We start from the raw sequence: 23,211 nt of genomic DNA on the forward strand, positions 1-23,211 counted from the left end.
ATAGGTAAACCACTTCTAGGCCTTGACATTACTATGTGAGAATGTTGATGGTAGGGTATACAAACAGCATAAATGTATTATTTCAGCCTTTTAGTTGGGTACATCCAATACTTATGATAAATGTTTAATTTGTCTCTACCACATTTTGGATCGGGGATATCCTACCTTATATGTTTGTCCATCTGTTCTTCCCACTTCCTTGTTATCCTTGTTATCCTTGTTGACAGCTAGTTACACCTCAATGTCAATGAAACAGAGTTAAGTCTTTTGTCAATTCTGCTTGTTGCTACGGCAGGGCAGCCAGTGAAAACGAACTTTTAAATCAAATTATGGAAATGCAAGCATCACTTTAAACAAAAAGAACTTAATTATTCCTTGCTCATTTTTCCTGATTGAGGTGTCATATGAAAGGGCAGAAACTGAACTTTCTAGAAATGTGAATTTTTCTTCTAAATGACTTTTTGGTTTCCTTCCTTCAAATTGCTTTTAATCACTCATGCATGAAATATGCATCATATGAGTTGCATCAAATGAAAGAGGAGGATCTAAGCTTTACAAATATGTCTCATTTATTCATTATAATTGTGATTAAGTTATGATAAAACATCGATAATTCTCGGTTTCGTTTTTTCTGGGTCGCACTGTATATAGGCAGAGGTAGGTTCAAGATGCAGTCTCATATGTCTTGTCCTTCATACTCTAGCAGGTAGGCTGAGGCTGGTATTAGTTTCTAAAGAACGAATCGGACAGTGACTATAAAAGCCAGTACAAATGTATAATTTTACAGCCCTTCTCTGTGGAGATGCCTTCAATTACTTCAAGATTATTTATTGATAACTTAGCTTTTTTGCTAGCTTGCAGTTTGTTCACCAGGTGTAATAGGACTGAAATCGGCAGACATCAACATTATTGATGTGTTTATGGAGCTTTAGCGAAGGAAGTTCAAATTTAAGAATTGATTATCCTTAAGTCGGGCATCTATGATACAAATAATCGCTTTCTAGACCTTTTGGAGGTATTTATGTTTTTTGGTCCCAGACAATATTTTGAATGTAGGAAATGACACAACCTCAAACTTTTGTGCAACTCTGTATGTTATCAGTAGTATATATTCGTTGATACTATTGGTTTTTACACTGTACAAAGGGGAATTTTGAATTGACAAAAAATAAATAAATAAATGAATAATTTCTTTTTCTCGCATAGTATTTTTAAGTTGAAGATGTTTGGACCATACTCAGATTGGAATCTGGATCATGGTATCTATCCATAATGAAATATTCCAGTTTCTAAATATGTTCCTTGAGAATTATGAGTGTTTGATCTACTTCATTGATATTACAAGCATGAAGATGATTGTCATCTTTTTGTATCCAGTCAAATGTTGAGACATATTAAACTTGGTTTTGATAATTTTGTATCTAGATTATTTGTTTAACTTATCGTTCGATACACTGTGAGATGTATATCTGACAATGAGCACTTTATTTTAACATGAATCAATAGCAATTTTGCTTAACCTATCAAAGCTTTGCCTGAATGAGATAAGATTGAACAAATGGATTGACTGATATAGGCCAAAGTACTACCTAAATTTAATTTAATTAGTTGATTCACCTGTTTACAAACAGAAAATTGTCTTTCATTGCTATTTTTTCTTTTACAAAAAGACTTGGTGGTGATATGATGACATGTAACCATGGTATAAATTGATAATGAACAAAAATTGTATAAACAATTCAAAATAGTATAGTGGAATAGATGAAGGGGAGGAAGGGAAAGGAAGGAGGACAGAGAGAGTGTGTGACAGGGACGGTGAGAGGTAGGGGTGAGGTAGAGAAGGTAGGTGGTTAATAGAGAAGAGGAAAGAGAAAGAGCAGGAAAGGTTAGGAAAATGGAGGTAGAAAGGGATGGGGGGGGGGTAGTAAGCAAGAGAGGTGGTTTGAGAGATATATGTAGAGAGAGGGGGTTGGAAAACTAGGAGAGAAGGGTATGTAAAAGCAGGAGTAGGATTGGTTGCACATGAAGGAGTGGTGAAATGGAAGAGAAGTGAAAGGGACATAAACACTAGAAAGTAGCTGCAATCGTTTATTTTGAACAACCAGATGATATACCTCTCTCTCTTTCTCCCCTCTCACATCTCTCTTTCTTACATCAACAAGTTGCACCTCCACTGTCTAATATTCAGGCACCAAGGCGCGGAATAACTCTTAAATTAATATTTTTTAAATCTTAAGCAAGTCATTTTTTTATGATGAAATTTAAAATTTAAACCAGTAGGATTCTTGGCAACGAGATGCCCGAAAATCTTTATATTCAGGCTGCGTATATAACGAAGTAATATTTTAAAAATGAAAGATTCTCCTTTTTTTCGGGATCACTTTGCCCGCTTGTCATGCTTGTATAAGTCACGTATATTGGGCGGGGGAGGGGGCGTAATTTCAATGCTTGCCACGGGCGCCAAAATACCTAGATACGTCAAAATTGATAATACTACTAATAATAATAATAATGATACAAATTATGATATTAATGATAATTAAAATAATTTAGTATAATGATAATAAGTCATGTATATTGGGCGGGGGAGGGGGCGTAATTGCAACGCTTGCCACGGGCGCCAAAATACCTAGATACGTCAAAATTAATAATACTAATAATAATACTAATAATGATACAAATTATGATATTAATGATAATTAAAATAATTTAGTATGATAATAAGTCATGTATATTGGGCGGGGGAGGGGGCGTAATTTCAATGCTTGCCACGGGCGCCAAAATGCCTAGATACGTCAAAATTAAGGTACGTGTAAAACATGTATGTATAATATAAACTTTTTAAAGTGAATAAAATTCTTCCCATTGTTTCGGACCTTTAGCTTTAATAAAAATCACATCTGGGATCGTCTAGGTAAACAGTTTGAGAACCCCAGAAAGTGCGACACGCTATATACGGAAATGAGGCATTTAGGCTTGGAAGTAAACTGTAATTTGTCCTATAATAAGCAGAATTATATAAACATAATTATGTACAAGCAGAATTTCAGAAGTGTATTGGGAATAATTGAATAATCTAATGTAGTATTGACCACATAATAACATGGACTCGCAATGATTGAATGAAAGCGTCAATTAGGCTAACGTAATAAGATTCTTGCTTTCTGAAGTGTATTTCGAAGAATTTAATAATTACATGTATCGTTAACCCCATAATAACATGCACTAACACGGATTGTATGTTAGTGTCGATTAGGCTTACATAATAAAATACTTGACTTTTGTATGTACGTACATGTATATATATTTTTGTTGCTGATGCTGCTTTTCACATTTTGCTAATTGTCATAAATGTTACACCTTTCTTAAATTATCTAATAATATTTCAAATGGTTTAATTTTAACGTTACATATTACCCGATCGAGAGCGTTTTTATCTATACTCAAAATTTACAATTTTACCACAAACTAAATTCCCCATACTATTTGCTCTCACTATATAATATCACAATGTACTTATGTATCTTATTATCATGTATTTTGTTTTTACTTCTCTCCTCTTTCTTCCTCCCCCTTCTCTTTCTCTCTCTCTCTCTCTCTCTCTCTCTCTCTCTCTCTCTCTCTCTTTTTATATATCTCTCTCACTACCTCCTTCCAGCTCTTACTCGATCCTTCTGCCCCCTTCACTCAATTTCCCTCCATTTCCCTACTCGTTACCTCCACTTTCTACAATTATTTGTATTTTACCGTAATTTTAGAACGTATATAATATATACCAAGTGACACAACAGATGTTTATTTAGTAATAATTAATAGTAATAATAAAAATAATAATGATGATGATAATAATGAAATCAAAATAAATATTATCATCATCATAAATAAAAATTTGGATAAATAATAATACTAATAATAATATTAATAATGATACAAATTATGATATTTATGATAATTAAAATAATGAAATCACAGTAAACCTCATCAGACATCATCATGAGCTTCATAAATAAAAAATAATAATAACAATTAAATTGACGATTCACATTTTTGTGTAATGTAATTAGTATTTAAAACACGATCACAACAATTTTCGGAAAATCGACTCAAGGGACATTTCAATACCCTATTTAAAATGCCTTAGGTTGATTTTTTCAAAATCAGTCGCGATCGTGTTTTGAGTACTTTCCAGATCTTTATGCTTTAAAATCAGCGGCGTAAAGTGGATCCAGACCTTTGATCCAGCCATTGAAAGGACGCGTCTGACATCATCGGCGGCAGTCTTACTTCGTAGCAGGCGCGGATCCAGGATTTCTTAGGGGGGGGGGGCCTAAATTTGAAATTATGCGAGCCAAAAATTGGAACGTAATGGTGACCAGCAGTGACGTAATGCGGGGGGGGGGTGTGCAGGGAGGGGCGAGTTTCCCCCTCCCTCCTCCTCGAAACGCGATAGCTTTGACGTTTCATTAAATTATTAGAGAAAGAAGACGATTCATAGTACCGTTCTCGTAAATAATCCTCTTCTGAATTCAGGTTCACCCCTCCCGCGCGAAGCGCGGAAACTTTTACGTTTCATTAAATAATTAGAGAAACAAGACGATTCGTTGTACATTTCTCGACTCTTAATCCTCGTCTGAATTCAGTTTTCCGCCTCCCGCGCGAAGCGCGGAAGGTTTTACGATTCATTAAATCATTAGAGAAACAAGACGATTCGTTGTACATTTCTCGACTCTTAATCCTCGTCTGAATTCAGTTGTCCCCCTCCCGCGCGAAGCGCGGAAGCTTTTACGATTCATTAAATCATTAGAGAAAGAAGACTATTCGTTGTACCGTTCTCGAAAATAATCCTCATCTGAATTCATTTTCACCGCCCCCCCCCCCCCCGGCCCCTCCTGCGCGAAGCGCGGAAGCTTTTACGATTCATTAAATCATTAGAGAAAGAAGACGATTCGTGGTACAGTTCTCGACTCTTAATCCTCGTCTGAATACAGGTTACCCCCTCCCGCGCGAAGCGCGGAAGCTTTTACGTTTCATTAAATCATTAGAGAAACAAGACGATTCGTTGTACATTTCTCGACTCTTAATCCTCGTCTGAATTCAGTTTTCCCCCTCCCGCGCGAAGCGCGAAATCTTTTACGATTCATTAAATCATTAGTGAAAGAAGACGATTCGTTGTACCGTTCTCGACTCTTAATTCTTGTCTAAATGTAGTCACAACCCCCAACCCCTCCTGCGCGAAGCGCGGAAGCTTTGACGTTTCATTAAATTATTAGAGAAAGAAGACGATTCGTTGTACCGTTCTCGAAAATAATCCTCGTCTGAATTCAGTTACCCCCCCTCCTGCGCGTAGCGCGGAAGCTTTTACGATTCATTAAATCATTAGAGAAAGAAGACAATTCGTTGTACCGTTCTCGACTCTTAATTCTTGTCTAAATTCAGTCCCACCCCCCCCCCTCCTGCGCGAAGCGCGGAAGCTTTTACGATTCATTAAATCATTAGAGAAAGAAGACGATTCGTGGTACAGTTCTCGACTCTTAATCCTCGTCTGAATACAGGTTACCCCCTCCCGCGCGAAGCGCGGAAGCTTTTACGTTTCATTAAATCATTAGAGAAACAAGACGATTCGTTGTACATTTCTCGACTCTTAATCCTCGTCTGAATTCAGTTTTCCCCCTCCCGCGCGAAGCGCGAAATCTTTTACGATTCATTAAATCATTAGTGAAAGAAGACGATTCGTTGTACCGTTCTCGACTCTTAATTCTTGTCTAAATGTAGTCACAACCCCCAACCCCTCCTGCGCGAAGCGCGGAAGCTTTGACGTTTCATTAAATTATTAGAGAAAGAAGACGATTCGTTGTACCGTTCTCGAAAATAATCCTCGTCTGAATTCAGTTACCCCCCCTCCTGCGCGTAGCGCGGAAGCTTTTACGATTCATTAAATCATTAGAGAAAGAAGACAATTCGTTGTACCGTTCTCGACTCTTAATTCTTGTCTAAATTCAGTCCCACCCCCCCCCCTCCTGCGCGAAGCGCGGAAGCTTTTACATTTCTTAAAATCTTTAGAGAAACAAGACGATTCGTTGTACCGTTCTCGATGCTTAATCCTCGTCCGAGTTCAGTTTCCCCCCTCCCGCGCGAAGCGCGGGGGCTTTTACGTTTCATTAAATTATTAGAGAAAGAAGACGATGCGTTGTACCGTTCTCTACACTAATCTTTGTCTGAATTTTAAAGATGTTCTTTGTCTGCTCCTTTCTACGTCCTCTTTCTTTTCTCTCCTCTTCTTCACCGCCCCCCCCCCGGCCCCTCCTGCGCGAAGCGCGGAAGCTTTTACGATTCATTAAATCATTAGAGAAAGAAGACGATTCGTGGTACAGTTCTCGACTCTTAATCCTCGTCTGAATACAGGTTACCCCCTCCCGCGCGAAGCGCGGAAGCTTTTACGTTTCATTAAATCATTAGAGAAACAAGACGATTCGTTGTACATTTCTCGACTCTTAATCCTCGTCTGAATTCAGTTTTCCCCCTCCCGCGCGAAGCGCGAAATCTTTTACGATTCATTAAATCATTAGTGAAAGAAGACGATTCGTTGTACCGTTCTCGACTCTTAATTCTTGTCTAAATGTAGTCCCAACCCCCAACCCCTCCTGCGCGAAGCGCGGAAGCTTTGACGTTTCATTAAATTATTAGAGAAAGAAGACGATTCGTTGTACCGTTCTCGAAAATAATCCTCGTCTGAATTCAGTTACCCCCCCCTCCTGCGCGTAGCGCGGAAGCTTTTACGATTCATTAAATCATTAGAGAAAGAAGACAATTCGTTGTACCGTTCTCGACTCTTAATTCTTGTCTAAATTCAGTCCCACCCCCCCCCCTCCTGCGCGAAGCGCGGAAGCTTTTACATTTCTTAAAATCTTTAGAGAAACAAGACGATTCGTTGTACCGTTCTCGATGCTTAATCCTCGTCCGAGTTCAGTTTCCCCCCTCCCGCGCGAAGCGCGGGGGCTTTTACGTTTCATTAAATTATTAGAGAAAGAAGACGATGCGTTGTACCGTTCTCTACACTAATCTTTGTCTGAATTTTAAAGATGTTCTTTGTCTGCTCCTTTCTACGTCCTCTTTCTTTTCTCTCCTCTTCTTTTTTAGGGGGGGGGGGCGGTTATTGTTTGGGTACCGCCCCCACCGCCCCCACCGCACCCACCGCCCCCCTGGCTACGCGCCTGCGGTCAGATTAACACATTTTGATACCTTGTCCGACCCTGGAAGCTCAGACGTTTAAGGCAATAAATTACGGTCAGACAAGCATTCAGGGGCCCGCCTTAGGGCCCCTGGTGGGGTCGAGGCGGTGGAGCCCCCGGAAGCTCGGGGTTTTTAGGCGTTTAATTACGGTCAGATGAGCATTTTTTATAATCCTTATTATTTAGTCACACTGGCAGGACACTTAGGCGTGGGGTCAAGGGGACAAAGCCCCCAAAATCAGGGGTTTTAGGCATTAAATTACCGTCAACTGAGCATCGAAGGGCCCGTCTTAGGGCCCAAGGTGGAATCCTGGGGGCAGAGCCCCGGAAGCTCAGGGGTTTTAGGCGTTTATTTACGGTCAGATGAGCATTTTGTTATAATCCTTATTATTTTGTGTCACTGGCAGGACACTATTTGGCGTGGGATCCAGGGGGCGGAGCCCCCCACAATCAGGGGTTTTAGGCATTAAATAACCGTCAGATGAGCATCGAAGGGCCCACCTTAGGGCCCTAGGTGGAATCCAGGGGGTAGATCCCCCGGAAGCTTAGGGGTTTTAGGCATTTAATCACGGTCAGATGATCATATTTTGATGCCTCTTTATTTGTTAACACTGGCAGTTAACTATTCTTTCTTTGTTGCTCTCTTTCTTTCTTTTTTTTTATTTCTCTTTAATATACTTTTTTTTTGTTAAAGTGTGGGGGGGGGGGGGGCTCGAGGCTCCCGATTCCCGCCGTTCCTTGGGCCCTGACATGTAGGAATCTCAAGAATCATATTTCTTGCCTGGCTGTAAATTTATCATTTGTCATTTTGTCATTTTCCAACAAACGCATAAAAAAGTATAATTTACTAAAAAGTGAGGAAAAATCTCGGAAATTATGTCATTTCAGCATTATTTGTAATCCACAATTATGGAATTAGAAATAAAACACGTTTGAATTTGATTTCCCCCAAGCCCCCCCCCCCCCCTCTCTCTATCAGTACGCCAGTATCTCCTATTTTCCTTTTTTCTTTCCCTTTCCTTCCTTCTCTATTATTTTGTTGATTGGGGGGGGGGGGGCAACAGCCTGGGAGGCAAGGCCCTTTCGCCCCCCCCCCCGATCTCCTTCTTCTCCCTTTTCTTTTCTTCTTCCTCTTCTTTCTTTCCCTTTCTCTCCTCTTTCCCTTTCCCTTCTTTTCCTTTCTTCTCTCTTTTTTTTTTTTTTTTTTTTTGCCGGGGGGGGGGGGGGGCCAAGGCCCGCTCGGCCCCCCCCTGGATCCGCGCCTGATTCGTAGATGAACTACAAACTAATAACTAAGGCCTTTTTGGAGGACTAAGGGAGGAGGTCATATCATCTTCTTTTCACGTTCCCTTTCCCCTCCTTCCTTTTTTCTATTCTTGTTCTCTTTTTTTTTCGCTGATAATTAGGGGGCAACCAATAACTATACGCCACTCTAACTATAAACCACTTCAATCACTCAAATGGTCCCCTTCTATTCCTCTAGGTGGATCATCATTTGTTTACTCAATAGTATCTATATTTTGGTTATAATAATTGTTTTTTAAATATAACCCAGCATTTTCCAAGTTTGGTATTATCTGCTCGGCGGCATTTATACGGCCCTGGTTTGTACGTATCAACCCAGGCTTTTGGGAGACAGCATGCGCTAGGACCGGAGCCGATCTGGCCTTTCCTCATGTTATATCAAAATGCTTGAAATACTCCTTTTTTTAATAGTCCTTACATTCATGACAATATATATAGAACCCCAAATTTATAATCTACTGGTATAGTCAGGTCATAAGCTGCGTAGTGGGATGCCTTAAAACACACATGCTGGAGCCCATATTGATTTCACAATGGCTCCACAGACATACATTTAACGACTAAATTATTCATACCCAGTGGCGTACGCAGGATTTTTTCAAGGGGGGGGGGGGGGTTTAAAATCGGGTCCAAAATTTCGCAACGACTCAGGAAAATTTGAAAATCGCGCCGGCCAAAAAGTCGCTCAGTGGGGGGGGGGGGGGGGGGTAAGCGGTCACTTTTTTTTTTTTTGGAGCCCCAAAAAAATCGCAACGATTTTAGGTCGGCCATGGGGGTAATTTTTTTTTTTTTAATAATTAAAAAAAAAAAAAAAAAAAAAAAAAAAGGGGGGGGGATTTTAGGGATTTTTTAGGGGGGTTTACATACATAAAAATACCAAAGGGGGGGGGGGGGGGTTTAACCCCCCCAAACACCCCCCTGCGTACGCGCCTGTTCATACCCATACCAAGTTTGTAATCTTTTCAGTTTAAAATTAATTTGATCCAATTTATGTTTGTCGAGAATCTAACACTTTATTTTCAAGTTTCAAGTTTATTTAGTCCACATTTTACAAAAGATATAGAAAAATATATAAAATACGAACGATATACATTATATAAATGAGTACGTCTCAATGATACTCCATTCATATGAAAGATTAAGTAGAATGTGAGGAACCTATTGAAAAGCAGTGCTTGTATTTTATCGGCTCCTGATAAAATAGACATTGTACATGAAAAACTGTATAGCAGTAGAGAAAGACGTAATTTAGAGGGGGAATTTAAAACACAATGGAATAAGGAAAATTGTTTACATAATTATCCAAGATAATTATGCATAAGCACCTATACCCAGAGTCACCTGTTCAAAATGCGTAGTCACCCGAGCAAATTAGTTTCCAAAGCACCGTTGAACGAAACATTAAGAGTAATTAATTCAAGGATATAATTACACGAAAGGTCAGCTGTATACGATTACTTGGAGAAAACAAAAAGGGTAAATGTTACAGTCAATAAAAAGACTAGGATATTGGGTGGAATGTATACTGGTTAAGGGTAAGCCATTAACCATAACTTGTCCTGGTAGCTCAGACAGTGTATTGCTGAAAATCATAAAATTAGTCTTATTCAAATTCAGGGACAAATTTGTTTCCATGTATCCATTCAACTACAAATTGCAATTAAAAATTCAGGAAATCAAGAATGATTCTAGGGTTGGGATTAGAGCAGAAAATGGTAGAGTCATCTGAAAAGTGTAGAAACGAAAGAACCACATAGATGAGTTTTCATTTATATAGATACTAAACGAAGCGGGCCCAAAAGAGAGCCTTGTCGTACCCCGCAAGTTATTGATTCAATACTTGAGTTCCAATCGTTAATAGAAACAAATTGGATTCTGTTGGTAAGGCAATTTCTGAACAACTCTTATTAAGGCCCTTCCTCGAATGCCATAATAGGCAAGTTTATATAATAAAGTGTCGTGATTAATAGTGTCAAAGGCCTTCGAGAAGTCAAGAAAAATACCAACCGTGTGTGACTTATTATCAATTGCCTTGGCTACTTTATCAATCAATAATAAAAAATAGCGTGTTTTGAATGTTTTTGTCGGAAACCGCACTGGTAATTTGCAAAATATTGCAATCAATAAAGAATTTAATGGTGCGAGTATAATATACAATTTGTTCAGGTAATTTTAAAACAAAGAAATCGGTCGATAATTTCCTTTCTCCTCTTTATTGCCTTTTTTGAAAATTTGGGATAACCTTCACAACTTTCTTTTTACAAGGGACAATACCATTCAGCAAAGATATCTTAAAAATATGAGTTAAAGGGGAAAATATTTCATGAATGACTTTTTTTAAGAATAAAATTTGAAATGTCGTCATATCCTGCGCTCTTTTTTGGGATCCATATTCGACACAATATCAATTACTTCTGTTTCATGGATAGGAAGAAAGAATACAAAATACAGAATACAGACGAAATTTACTGGGTATATCCCCGAGAGTCAAATGTGTTTGATTCATATATAAAGCTTACTGCTGAAAGAATTTAACCACGGCCCTAAATCAACCAGTCCACCTTACATTCATGAGTTACGAAGAAAGAAAAACCCTTTAATTTACAATGGATATGAATAATTTCGTTGTCTATGGTAATAATATTTGTCATCCATTAATATACCCGCAAAAATACGCCAGAAGGTATCCGGTCACGTTTCCAACAATTTTTCTTTGCAAAACGGTGGTGTATAAGACGATAAGCCGTTCTAAGTCTGATGATAATCGATACTGGCCTTGTATATGAAGAAAGACTCCTCTGGTAATGATTATGTGGCCGGCACATATTTTATATGTTTCATGGTCAAGTCATCTCCATTTTGTTTAGTGACCTATGGTGTCAGTTTTTTTTTCTTCAAACTTGATTTATACGGAAATTTGCGACAAAAGCAGGCCTGGTGCTCTAAGTTATCATGTAAATGGGTTAACATTGACGCCTCTGTCTGCATGGAAAAGCACGGACGCCTGTGAGAAGTGTTTTGGAATGCACCACAACATTTTTCATTTACTGAAATATGGAAATGGAACAAGAGAACCATGACTAGAGAACGACCTCATAACAATGGCAATGCCATGGAAGAGGAGAGTGACTTATCTGCGTCACCCTCCACAATATACTGGTTCAAATCTTTGATCATCTTGATAATACTCATCGGGTATCTCTTTGCAGGGGCTGCAGTCTTCAACGCCCTGGAGAAACCATCATCTCGCCGAGCCGCAAAGCGATTTGAAAACTTCCTTCTCAAATTAGCAAATGAGAACGACTGCGTCGACGATGACACTGTCAATGACTTAATGGACATAGTGACTCGATCCATCTCAGAAGGTTCATATGATAAGAGTCATCCGTATGCAGCAACATTGGATCTGAAAAACGATTCGTATTTAGAGGATCAATGGTCACTTTACAACAGTTTTACTTTTTCGTTCACAGTTGTGACCACAATAGGTAAGATAAAATGGGTTTTGCTTTCTCAATTTGACGTCTATAGGTCTGTATACAGTTGACATCGACACAAAATTTGCTGGGTATGTCCAGATAGTCTGATGAGTCTGATCCATGTAGTAAAATTCGTTGTTAGACTCTTGATTTCATTTTAAACAATTTTGAATGACCAAAAATTGGTCAGAAAAGCATGTCCATTACGCCGGAATTGACCATTTACTACTCAAGTTCGATCTGCAGAAGAAAACTATTGATGAGAATGTGTGATTTCATTTGGTAAAAGAATGTTGTGCCCCATTACTCCTATTTACTATACTTATTTCATCAGCACATTATGCATGATCGCACGGCAAACCAATTAAGAACATTTTTTGACAAAATTATCAATGATACATTTTTGATGGGTTTCCAATGTTAATCTATAAAGTATTGGCCGTAAATGTACCCTTACATATTCTTCATACAATTATGCTTCCTATTGTGCTTTGTAAAATTTAATAATTTTTATTTTTCTCTGAATGTTTTCTTTATAGTAAACAATAAACCAATAAAATACAAGACAATAAGAAATCTTTTTTTTAATGGATATAGTTATCATTGTCCCTTTCCTTTTAAATATTGCCAAATACATAATTGTGCTTATATACATAATTTCCCTTTTAATAGATCGCTGGCAATTTCGTTTGGCATTCTCTATCTTGTGTCACATTTGTTCTTCACATCTAATTCTTTCCTTTAAATAATTCTTCTCTCAATCCTGCGATCCATGCACAGGTTATGGGAACCTTGCACCTCGGACCATGCTTGGTGAGATCTTCTGCGTCCTTTATGCCGTCTTCGGGATACCAGTGATGGCTGCCCTTCTCTTTACAGTAGGCGAAATCCTCCAATTTCTTTCTTCCCGCCTTTTTCAAGTCATCAAGAAATTCTTTAGTTGTCTCATCCCATCCAACCCGCGAGTCCAGAAACTTTTCCTGATCGTCAAGAGCCTCGTTGTCGCCTACGTCATGATAGGCTCGCTTCCGAGTGCCATAATGTACTCACAGGGATTGTCGTTTATCGCCGGCCATTATTTCTCCGTTATCTCATTGTCAACTATTGGTCTTGGTGATCTAGTTCCAGAGGAGGATAGAGGGATGCATGCTCCATTAAAAATGTTTATCGGGGTAAGATAATATGTGTTTATTAGTTTAGTTTAGTTTAGTTTAGTTAAGTTTTTTTTATTTTTTAGTTTGTTAGTTATATAGGTGTTTTTTCAGACGCGTGCGAAGCAGGGTTGGACTTAGTATAGGGACTTTTAGATTTGCACGTCGACAGCTTTGACTGCAACGTGTGACGTCATTTTAAGGCACTGCGCATGCGTCACGTCGTCTCAGTCGGCGATCGAGAATACGTCAATCTTGATTTTCCTAAATCTAGTACGGTACTAGTATGCCGCGTGCGCATAAAATATACAGTTCCTCAGGTAGACAAAGGAACATCCCTTCCCTGCTATTAATGTGTAGAACAGGTGTCACATGCATATTCACCTGTTCTACACATTTTTACATAATAGCAGTGAAGGGATGTTCTTTTGTCTACCACAGCAATTGTTGAGGGTAGAATGAGGAATTGTATATTTTGTCCTCTTTCTTTGTCCGTCATGTTCATAGTGTTACTTCCTGCATGCATGAATATCGTCGAGTGCAATCTAAAAGATTTCTAATTGTAGTCAACATGGGCAATTGAGTACGTTAACACGCATGATCAGTCGGCATTCGTCGTGTTCTCGTCCACTCAATCTAAAAGTCTATAGTGCATCATCATCCTTATAGACGAGATCCGCTTTCCGGTTTTGAACTGAGTTTGGTTATGGTTGACGGTAAAAAGCTGACCTCCAGACCACCTCTCATCTCAGTCGCCTTTTAAACGATTGTGTTTGGATGGCAAAGAAATGCTTTTCAAATTTACCAAAATATCGTCAATAAGAAATATTTGTCTTCCTTAAATAACGTCTTGTCGTTGTAAATGTTGTGTTGTTGATTTTTCATGCGCGGGGCTGGGGGGGGGGGGCTGATTATGAGTTAAATTGATTATAACGGTATTTATCTTTTTCTTTGTCTTGAATCTGCAGTGCCTGTTGTATATGTATGTCATCATCTGTCTCGGTATGATCTCAATGGTATTAAACACTCTAATAAGAAAGCAGGCTAGCGTCGCCTCTAACATCTCAAGTACAGTAGAGCACTCAACCTTTTGGATGCGCCTACAACATCAGTTCCAAAGAAATGACGAGATCGATGAACATGGTGGCGAGGAGATCAATGAACACGGTGGCGAGGAGATCAATGAACACAGTGGTGAAGAGATCAATGAACACAGTGGATCGATGGGGCGCAGGTCAGTGTCGGATCTGTGGTCGAGGATCAGACGGAGTGTAGATTATAATGAAGACACTAGTGAAGCACTACGTCGAATAAGCAGGCGGTTTGAAGGAGGCAGGATGCAACCGGACAGAGAAGAGAATAAAGACAATAAAACAATTCCATAAATGTCTGTGAGCGAATGAAAGCATTATCGTGTATGTGGGATTCCGTGACGGATCCAGGGGAAGGGGCCCGGTGGCACGTACCCCTATCACAAACCCAAATAAATTGTGTTCATGTGGTCCCGTAACAAAATCGGGAAAAAGAGTTTTTGGCTTGTTTGAGATATTTCAGACACGAAGTTTGGTACCCCTCTAAGAGAATATGTCATTCGCATCTAGACATCGATTCATGGGGAGCTAAACAATTAATAGCTAACATAAATGTCATTACTTTGGTTGTCATGGAAAACTTTATTAAATGTATACTTGGACATTCAATATTCGTACGATTATTTATCACCTATACGTTATTTCATTGGAAGTAAAAATATATGTTAAAGATGGGAAAGGAGCCAACAGAGATTATTTAATCTCAAAAGAGGCTAAATTTAAAGGAATTGAATTTTCAACTCCTTCCCCGAATAAAGGTTCGCTCAGCGGCCCCCAACGATTAATGATGATGCGGCTTATAAGGATGGAAACAATCGCCAATCGCACAAAAACTTTATTTATTTATTTATTTATTTTTTTTTTTTGGGGGGGGGGGGGGGCTGATAAACGTTTTACACAATATACATGTATTACTTGTATTACTTCAGGCTTACAAGAATGTCGTAATTCGCGGAGGAAATGTTTAGGTTGATTCTGATAGTAATAAGAAGACAGTTGTAAAGGAATAAAGAAGAAGAAGGTGATGATAATGATGATGACAACGATGACGACATCGGTGGTAATGTTGATGACGATGACGATTATAATATAGAAGAAGAAGAAGAAAAAAAAAAGGGGGATAGTTACCTCGTGACAGATATTAGTACAAGAGTCTATTAAACCATTCATAATATCTCCACTAATGTCATATAAGTTACCGTCATTGCATATAACTATGCCTACATTTTTGAGCGCTAGAAGGGCATCTGGTTACTCTAAAAAATAAAAGGGCCATCTTTTTTCCTTAAAAAAGATAGATTAACCCTTTGAACATGGTGGAACCAACTCTAAAATGTCAGGGGTTGAATCTGTCATGTTGACATTTAAAAAAAGTGGTCATTCCTCGGCCCTCCTTAATGATCATTTGACATATTAATACAGTTTGCCACACAGGTTTCTCCCTTCTGTTTCTCAGCAAACGAGTGGTAAATTAAATCTTAATAGCTTTCGTGGTCCTGCCAATTAAAGGAATTACAAAGTTTTGGGAAATTTTGAAAAATGGGTGGATAGTGAATCTTTACAATGTTGATATATTTCGATGCCCCTGCAGTGGATGTATTGAAAGCACTAGAAATTTTAGCCCCTAAAACACTTCTGCTTTCGAGAAAAATTGAATATAAAGATTTACCGGTGCATCTCGGTAAATGTTATTAAATTTCAAATAGCTCTTACGGCCGTACAATGGCATCTGCAACCATGGAAATCTCAGAATATATAGTTGTGGTATATAATTACCGAACGGGAATAGCAAATCGGCCGATTTTAGTCAAGAAACATTGTTTTATAGCTTAATTAATATCTTGACCTTGAGAGGGAGCTATACAACATAAAGTGTTTATATTAACAATTCCATAACTTTAGAGTCGATTTCGACCGCGACAACGATCAGTGAATATTGTAGGATCGCATATGCTTCCAATATGTTCATTTGAACCAAATTCATGACCCCATACCAAAACTTTGTATTACCTTTAAGACTCATTCCTCTTCTGAGTATGGAGTGACGGTTCTAGGACAATTACCCCCTGGGCAATCACCCCCGGAAAGTTACCCCCCGGAAAACTACCCCCCAAGGACAATTACCCCCGGAGAATTACCCCCGGAGAATTACCCCCCGAGGACAATAACCCCCTAAGGACAATTACCCCCCGGAAAATTACCCCCGGAGAATTACCCCCCGAGGACAATTACCCCCCCCCAAAGGACAATTACCCCCGGAAAATTACCCCCGGAGAATTACCCCCCGAGGACAATTACCCCCCCCCCAAAGGATAATTACCCCCCGGAAAACTACCCCCCGGGAAATTACCCCCCGAGGACAACTACCCCCGAGGACAATTACCCCCCCCCCCCCCCCCCGGGGACAATCAGGATTCAATAGCAAAAGACGATCTGTCACGTTGAGAGATGCTGTGAAGGCTACGAGCCCATAAAATCCCGTGCATGAACCCACATTCGTTCAAATACTTGCGCGTGATCTTCCTCATTACTACACATTTTTCTTTAACTATAATCTATGCAACAACACTGTGGTTGCTGTTTTCTACGAAGGATTTCTCTTGTGCAGCGTTATTTCAACATTTTGTTCGACACGATGCCCTCTTAAGAAATGAAAAGTTTCGCCCAATCTTAAATTCTTCACAAACTATTTATTTTGCATCACTCTGGCACTCGTCAAGTGCTATGTACACACGTATGCAGGGGCGGTCGAGCGACTTCCAAAGTGGGGGGGCACCAACAAAAAAGGGCACTTTCTGAAGAAAAAAGGGCACCTACAGTGGGAAATCTCAAAGCGAAAATATACAATTTTTTAGACATTGGTACATACCCCTGCATTGTGATTACATTATCAGGGATGATTTCAATATTTGTTTCTCTTCATACATCATACAAGATATCGCTTAAGCATCATACTTTACAGTTGGGTGGGATGTCTGAATATGCATTTACGAGCGAGCGAAGCGAGCGAGAAAAATTTTAAAGATCTGCGAGGTCGCAGTGCGAAAAATTACATCTTATAAAGAGGAAAAAAGCCAATCGTGATGGGGTTATAAGCACATTCTCTTAACGGAAGACTGAAAAGACCTTTGATAACTAACATAATTATATCATCTTTAAATGCGAGCGAGCGCAGCGAGCGAACTTTGGGGGAAATTGCTCTTAGTCGCTTTAAATAAGGGGCATGTTTAATGATTTCATGAAAAGGGGACAATTATCGAAAGGGATAAGACACTTATTAGAAAAGAAAAGGAGCACGTGTCAAAGTACAAAGGATAATTATAAGAGGTGAACATGAGGCATTTTTTTCACCTGAAAAGAGGCACTCACCTGATGAAAAAGAGGCGTTTACGAAAATGGGAAATAGGCATTTGTTGACGGAAAAAGGGCACCCATCAGATTTTGATAGGGGCATTTATAAGAGGTGAAAAGGGGACAGGTCCCTTATTAGAAAGGAAAATGGGCACGTATCATTATTAAAAAGGGAATTATCAGAGGTGAAAAGAGGCACTGACCAGATATGAAAAGGGGCACTTATGAAAATGTAAAAGGGGCACTTATAATAAAGGAAAATGTGCATTTGTTGAATGAAAAGGGGGCACCGTTCAAATTTTAAAAAAGGGCCGTTATGAGAAGGGGAGGGAGCTTTTTCTTTTTAATGGGGGCACTTATCATAAGGAAAAGGGGCACTTATTAGAAAGGGAAAGCGGTAGTTATGAGAAGGGGAAGGAGCTCTCTCTTTTTAATGGGGGCACTTATCATAAGGAAAAGGGGCACTTATTAGAAGAAAAAAAGGGGCACATGTTAAAATTAAAGGTGTGCTCATCCGAGTTTAAAAAAGGGGTAGTTATTAAAAGGAGAAGGGGCACTTCTTACAAAGGAAAAAAGGAGCAGTTGTCAAAGTAAAAGGAGCACCTCTCAGTTTTGAATAGGGCAATTATCAGAGGTGAAGGGGGCACTTATCAAAAGTGAAAAGGGGCACTTCTCGTACCTGAAAAGAGGCACTTACTAGAGATTAAAAAGGGCACTTATTAAAGATAATTTCAAGATTAATGAGAATGGAAAATGGACACGTATTGCAAAGGAAAATGGGAACATGTCGAAGGAAAAGGGGCACGTGTCAAAAATAAAAAGGGCACTCGTCAGAGGTGAAAAGGGGGAAGGGGCACTTTTATTTAGTAATAGGGGCACTTGTCAAAGTAAAAGGGGCACTTTTCCTATGTAAAAGGGGCACTTCTTACAAAATAAAAGGGGCACTTTTCCTATGTAAAAAGGGGCACTTTTGGGGTATCTGAAAAAGTGGGGGGAGGGCACTGTGCCCCCCTGCCCCCCCCCGAGAGAACCGCCTCTGCACGTATGGGCACATTTGTTTCTTGATTTAGTGAACGAGCAAGAAAAACAAGGACAAGACATTTTCAAAATGGTAAAAGATAATGTTGTAATCAACACACTAGCACATATTTAAGGTATGCGGGCGCCTCACCGCCGAATGTACACGAATATAAAGTGAAATATTCGGTCATGACCTTGATACACGAATATGAGGATATTCGGGCCTCTCGTTGCCTTGATTCATCATGTTTATAATTGTGATGAGTGTGGTAACAATGTAATGTCGAAATAAAAGATATATATTCGCAAAATATTGTCAGTGAGCAAGGAAGAAAGACATTTTATTATTTGTTTACATTTTATTTTCTCATGAAAATAAATACTCTACCCGTTTCTGATATTTGTTTTTCACAAAATCAACGTTTGCCAAAAAAAATTCATGTAACTAACATTCTCTTGCGGCACCCCAGTTGAAAAAACGCTGCTCTGGAATTACAAAATCATTGAGATGAATGTACCCAAGTGCGGATACTTATTTTCTTTTAATATGGCACCGTACATACCATATATTTAACTTGAAGGCAATTTTTATTTCAAAATAAATTACAGTACAAGAAAACATATTTTAGTTCATCATGACAACAGAAATATATATATATATATATATATATATATTACATTACATTTATAAACATGAAGAGAACCTTAATTTTGGAATAGATCATGGATGAGGGCCCATTATACATACAAAGACAAATATACGATCAGCTGATTAGAAAAGTTACAGAGGATGCATAAATAATGATATCTTACATCCTAATTTCTTTGTTGGGCCATTTTTGGGGAGACTAGCTGTATTAACGCGTACTCATCTGCGCGCAATGTATTGTTAAATTTCTAAGAAATGTAAATTCCGTACTTTGATTTGATACATGCGTCTTCTGGCAATTGAATTCGATTTTATACATGCGTCTTCTGGCAATTGAATTTGATTCAATACACGTGGCATATTAAGTCAAACTTCACAAAGGTGGAATGGATAGTGGATACAGATCGAGAGGGGTGGGTGAAATCTCCTCCTAGGAGGATACATGTACGTCAAGCAAAAAGATTTGGCAGATGGGTACGAGGGCTTTGAATGTGAGCTACGAATATAAATATAATTTATACACAACCCCTGTACGAAACAAATCTATTCCGTCATAAATAACTAAGAAAATGAAAGTTCATGACATTTTCTCTAAATAGCAATTTGAAGAGGAGCTCGCATTATACGTCACAGTGTTACAAATTCCCTGGGTGTGATGGTCCTCGGGCCGCGGTAATGGTGTTTCGAGGGGGGGGGGGTAATTGTCCTCGGGGGGTAGTTGTCCTCGGGTGGTAATTGTCCTCGGGGTAGTTGTCCTCGGGGGTAATTGTCCTCGGGGGGTAATTGTCCTCGGGGGTAGTTGTCCTCGGGGGGTAATTCTCCGGGGGGTAATTTTCCGGGGGGTAATTGTCCTTGGGGGGTAATTGTCCTCGGGGGGTAATTCTCCGGGGGGTAATTTTCCGGGGGTAATTGTCCTTGGGGGGTAATTGTCCTCGGGGGGTAATTCTCCGGGGGGTAAATTTCCAGGGGGTAATTGTCCTTGGGGGGTAGTTTTCCGGGGGGTAATTTTCCGGGGGGTGATTGCCCAGGGGGTAATTGTCCTGATACGTGGAGTGACATAAGGTAGATTAATAATATCTTGCCAAAGGACATACGTGCCATGTCGATGATCGAACCCACGGCTTTCCCACCCACAGTCATTCAAGTGATCAAATCACCCTAGATAAAGGTGAGTTCTGGTCATGCGATTGCATGCCACCCTTCAACGTCAGCAATCTAATCGTAAACATCTTAATTTTTTTCACTGAAATTTAAAGATGAAAAAAAAAAATGAACATAACAAGAAAAGATTAAAGATAAACTTTAGTTCTGGTTAAAAAAAGAAAATGAATTCTCACAGAATCAAACAAAACTTACACTGAATGTTCAAGATTACAAATAAATGTCATGTGTTAAACAATTTTGGAAGAATTTTAACCGGCTGAGTAATGAGCATACAAAGATAAGGAAATCAAGGTAGCCCCGACACCATTTTGTGTAGTCCCATATACATCTTTCTGTGCACAGTGCGTGTTACTTTACCAAGACTGGGCCAAATTTAGTATGATGTTGATGACTCCAGAACCTTGCAGTACACACCAATACTTACATGCTACATGATCAACTTGTTCTGATCCATTCCACACCTTTTCTTTGAAAGAAATGTAGTGTTGAAAATAGTATAATGCATACATGTAAAATGAGAGAGAGGGGGAGAGAGATCGAAAGGGGAGAAAGAAAGAAAAAAAGGGGAGAGAGAGAGAGAGAGAGAGAGAAGGAGTGAAAAAAGACGGGATGGAGGGGAGGGAGAGAAAGAGAGTGTGTGTGTGAGAGAGAGAGAGAGAGAGAGAGAGAGAGAGAGAGAGAGAGAGAGAGAGAGAGAGAGAGAGAGAGAAAGACGGGGGTAAGGAGAAAGATGGAGAAAACAAACACGGTTTAATCAAAGAGATACTATAGCTAATATCCTCATTGGTTCAATAAGCCACTTCGAATATACAATCTGCGTAAACTATGTGCAGATAAAGCCTCATTGATATTTGGTACAAAACTGTAAAGCCCATCAAACCCTGATAGGATCCGTGTTCATGAAAGTTATGTAATCTTTATTCAAACACACTCTTTTTAAGAGGGCAACAAAGTGCATCTCCATCACTTTGGCAGTGAATATTCTATTTCAAAGAAAGTAACTGAATAGAAATGTTGACAGTAACAAAAGCACAAACAAACAGGGGAAATATAAGGTGGGATAGTTTGTTTGTTGTTTGTTGCTTTTCACCATAATGCTTTGGAGCAGTGTAGATTAATAGCATCATTTACATCTACAACGGAATATTGCGGTATAAAGTTAGTTTGAGAAACTAAAAGAAGCAGCATATTTTTGGCAATCCTTAAATCTGTATGGAATTAATTGCCTTTTATAATATATTGAATAATTATCGCCCCACCCTATCCCAAGGAATTTACATTACCCCCTCCCCTTTTTTCTTCTCTCTCTCTCTCTCTCTCTTTCTCTCACTCTTCATCAACCTCTATCCCCCCTCTCTCTCTCTCTCTCTCTCTTCACTTTCACCGAGCAGCAAATTATATAATTAATATTTTCCTATCCGGGTGACTACGTATAAACGCAATACCCCAAAATTATACTCAATATCCTTGGTCAAAATAATTATCCGGAGAATACTTTTTGCGATTCGCAATTTTTGTTTTACCTTTTTTTAAAGAATTTTTTTAAAGAAGTGATTTCATATTGGACTTTAGTTTGTTGCTGGGTCTCTTATCAATCAACTTCATAAAATCAATCAATTCCATAAGTTCAATTTCATTTTGCTTTTATTCACAATTAACAAATATGGTCCGAAGACTTTACAATGTCATATTTACAACAACAACAAAATAGATATGTATGAAGCGAACATACACTACAAAATACATTCGATATTTACATAATAATGATGTACATATTACATGATTATAGCATATTGTATAAACTTAAGACCATCAATAGCAATACATACATTCCCAGGTGTTGGTTTGGTTAAACATATAGAGATGATAGGAGGGCAGGTCAACCATATTTTCTTCCGTACGCTACAGACAGTTGATGGTTGTATTTAATAGCCCTTAAAAAGACTGAATCAGATGAAATATAAAGAAAGCGAAAGTGTCGTTATGTCATTTCGTATATAGGCCTATGGAAAACCAAATACCTTGGTGCAAAAATGGGGTGGCGTAATAACACCCGAGATTTATCGTTAAAATAACATTATTACTAAGTGTGAACAAGTTCAAGTAAGAAAAAAATGGTATTGTTGCCGCCGCATCTGTTAAACGATGAACTTTAATTTTTGTGATGTAACGAATGTGAAAACGGCACCATGGGGTATAAGTTTGTTGCTATGCTTGTTTTTTACCAAGTTTATTTTAATTGACCTCATATCCCAAACACTGATTAAGTATGATTAGGTAACAAGAGTTCAGGTCTACGGAAGGTCCAAAAACACTCGGCAACAACCTGTTACAAAATCAATCGTCTGGTAGAAAATCTTGCAAATTCTTGGGGTCTGGGGGGGGGGGGGGGGGGCAGTAGTAACCATTGGCCTCAGCTTCTTTGATGTTGGTAGTCGAAAGTCGGCAGTTGGTTTTATTACTCGTGTGATTGAGGTAGGTTTGAAAGAGTCAAATACCGCACAGGAAAGTTATTCATGATTGTCTATGATATTTAAAAAAGCATGACATCACATAACTTCGTAGGCAGTGTCAGTAAAAGGATTTGCCTTCGACCATGAGAGTTCTCTTTGTCAACTTTTCTGGGGTAAAAATTGTCATAGTTTGGCGTTCCAGACTCTTCACCATTATGATATAATAATTATAATAAAAATAACAATGAGAATAATAATTATAATAAAAATAACAATGAGAATAATAATTATAATAAAAATAACAATGATAATGATACTA

At 38.8% G+C, this 23,211-nt stretch overlaps 1 protein-coding gene across 1 annotated transcript; it reads left to right on the forward strand.

The window, feature by feature from the left end:
* Positions 1-10,640: 10,640 nt before the first annotated feature.
* LOC100891584 (potassium channel subfamily K member 4) lies at positions 10,641-14,864 on the forward strand. Its single transcript, XM_003726281.3, has 3 exons — positions 10,641-12,022; positions 12,794-13,185; positions 14,133-14,864. Exons 1-3 carry the CDS (start codon positions 11,611-11,613, stop codon positions 14,547-14,549), a joined length of 1,221 nt encoding a protein of 406 aa, XP_003726329.1. The 5' UTR covers positions 10,641-11,610; the 3' UTR covers positions 14,550-14,864.
* Positions 14,865-23,211: the final 8,347 nt, after the last annotated feature.

Source organism: Strongylocentrotus purpuratus, unplaced genomic scaffold (assembly GCF_000002235.5).
Source record: "Strongylocentrotus purpuratus isolate Spur 01 unplaced genomic scaffold, Spur_5.0 spur5_scaffold_5, whole genome shotgun sequence".
In the NCBI taxonomy this organism is placed as follows: Eukaryota; Metazoa; Echinodermata; class Echinoidea; order Camarodonta; family Strongylocentrotidae; genus Strongylocentrotus; species Strongylocentrotus purpuratus.

Bases quoted from the DNA above. Each gene is read 5' to 3' on its own strand.
- LOC100891584 (XM_003726281.3), top strand. From the start codon at position 11,611: ATGACTAGAGAACGACCTCATAACAATGGCAATGCCATGGAAGAGGAG. The intron at 12,023-12,793 runs GTAAGATAAAAT...ATCCATGCACAG, and splicing joins CACAGTTGTGACCACAATAG to GTTATGGGAACCTTGCACCT. The intron at 13,186-14,132 runs GTAAGATAATAT...TTGAATCTGCAG, and splicing joins CATTAAAAATGTTTATCGGG to TGCCTGTTGTATATGTATGT.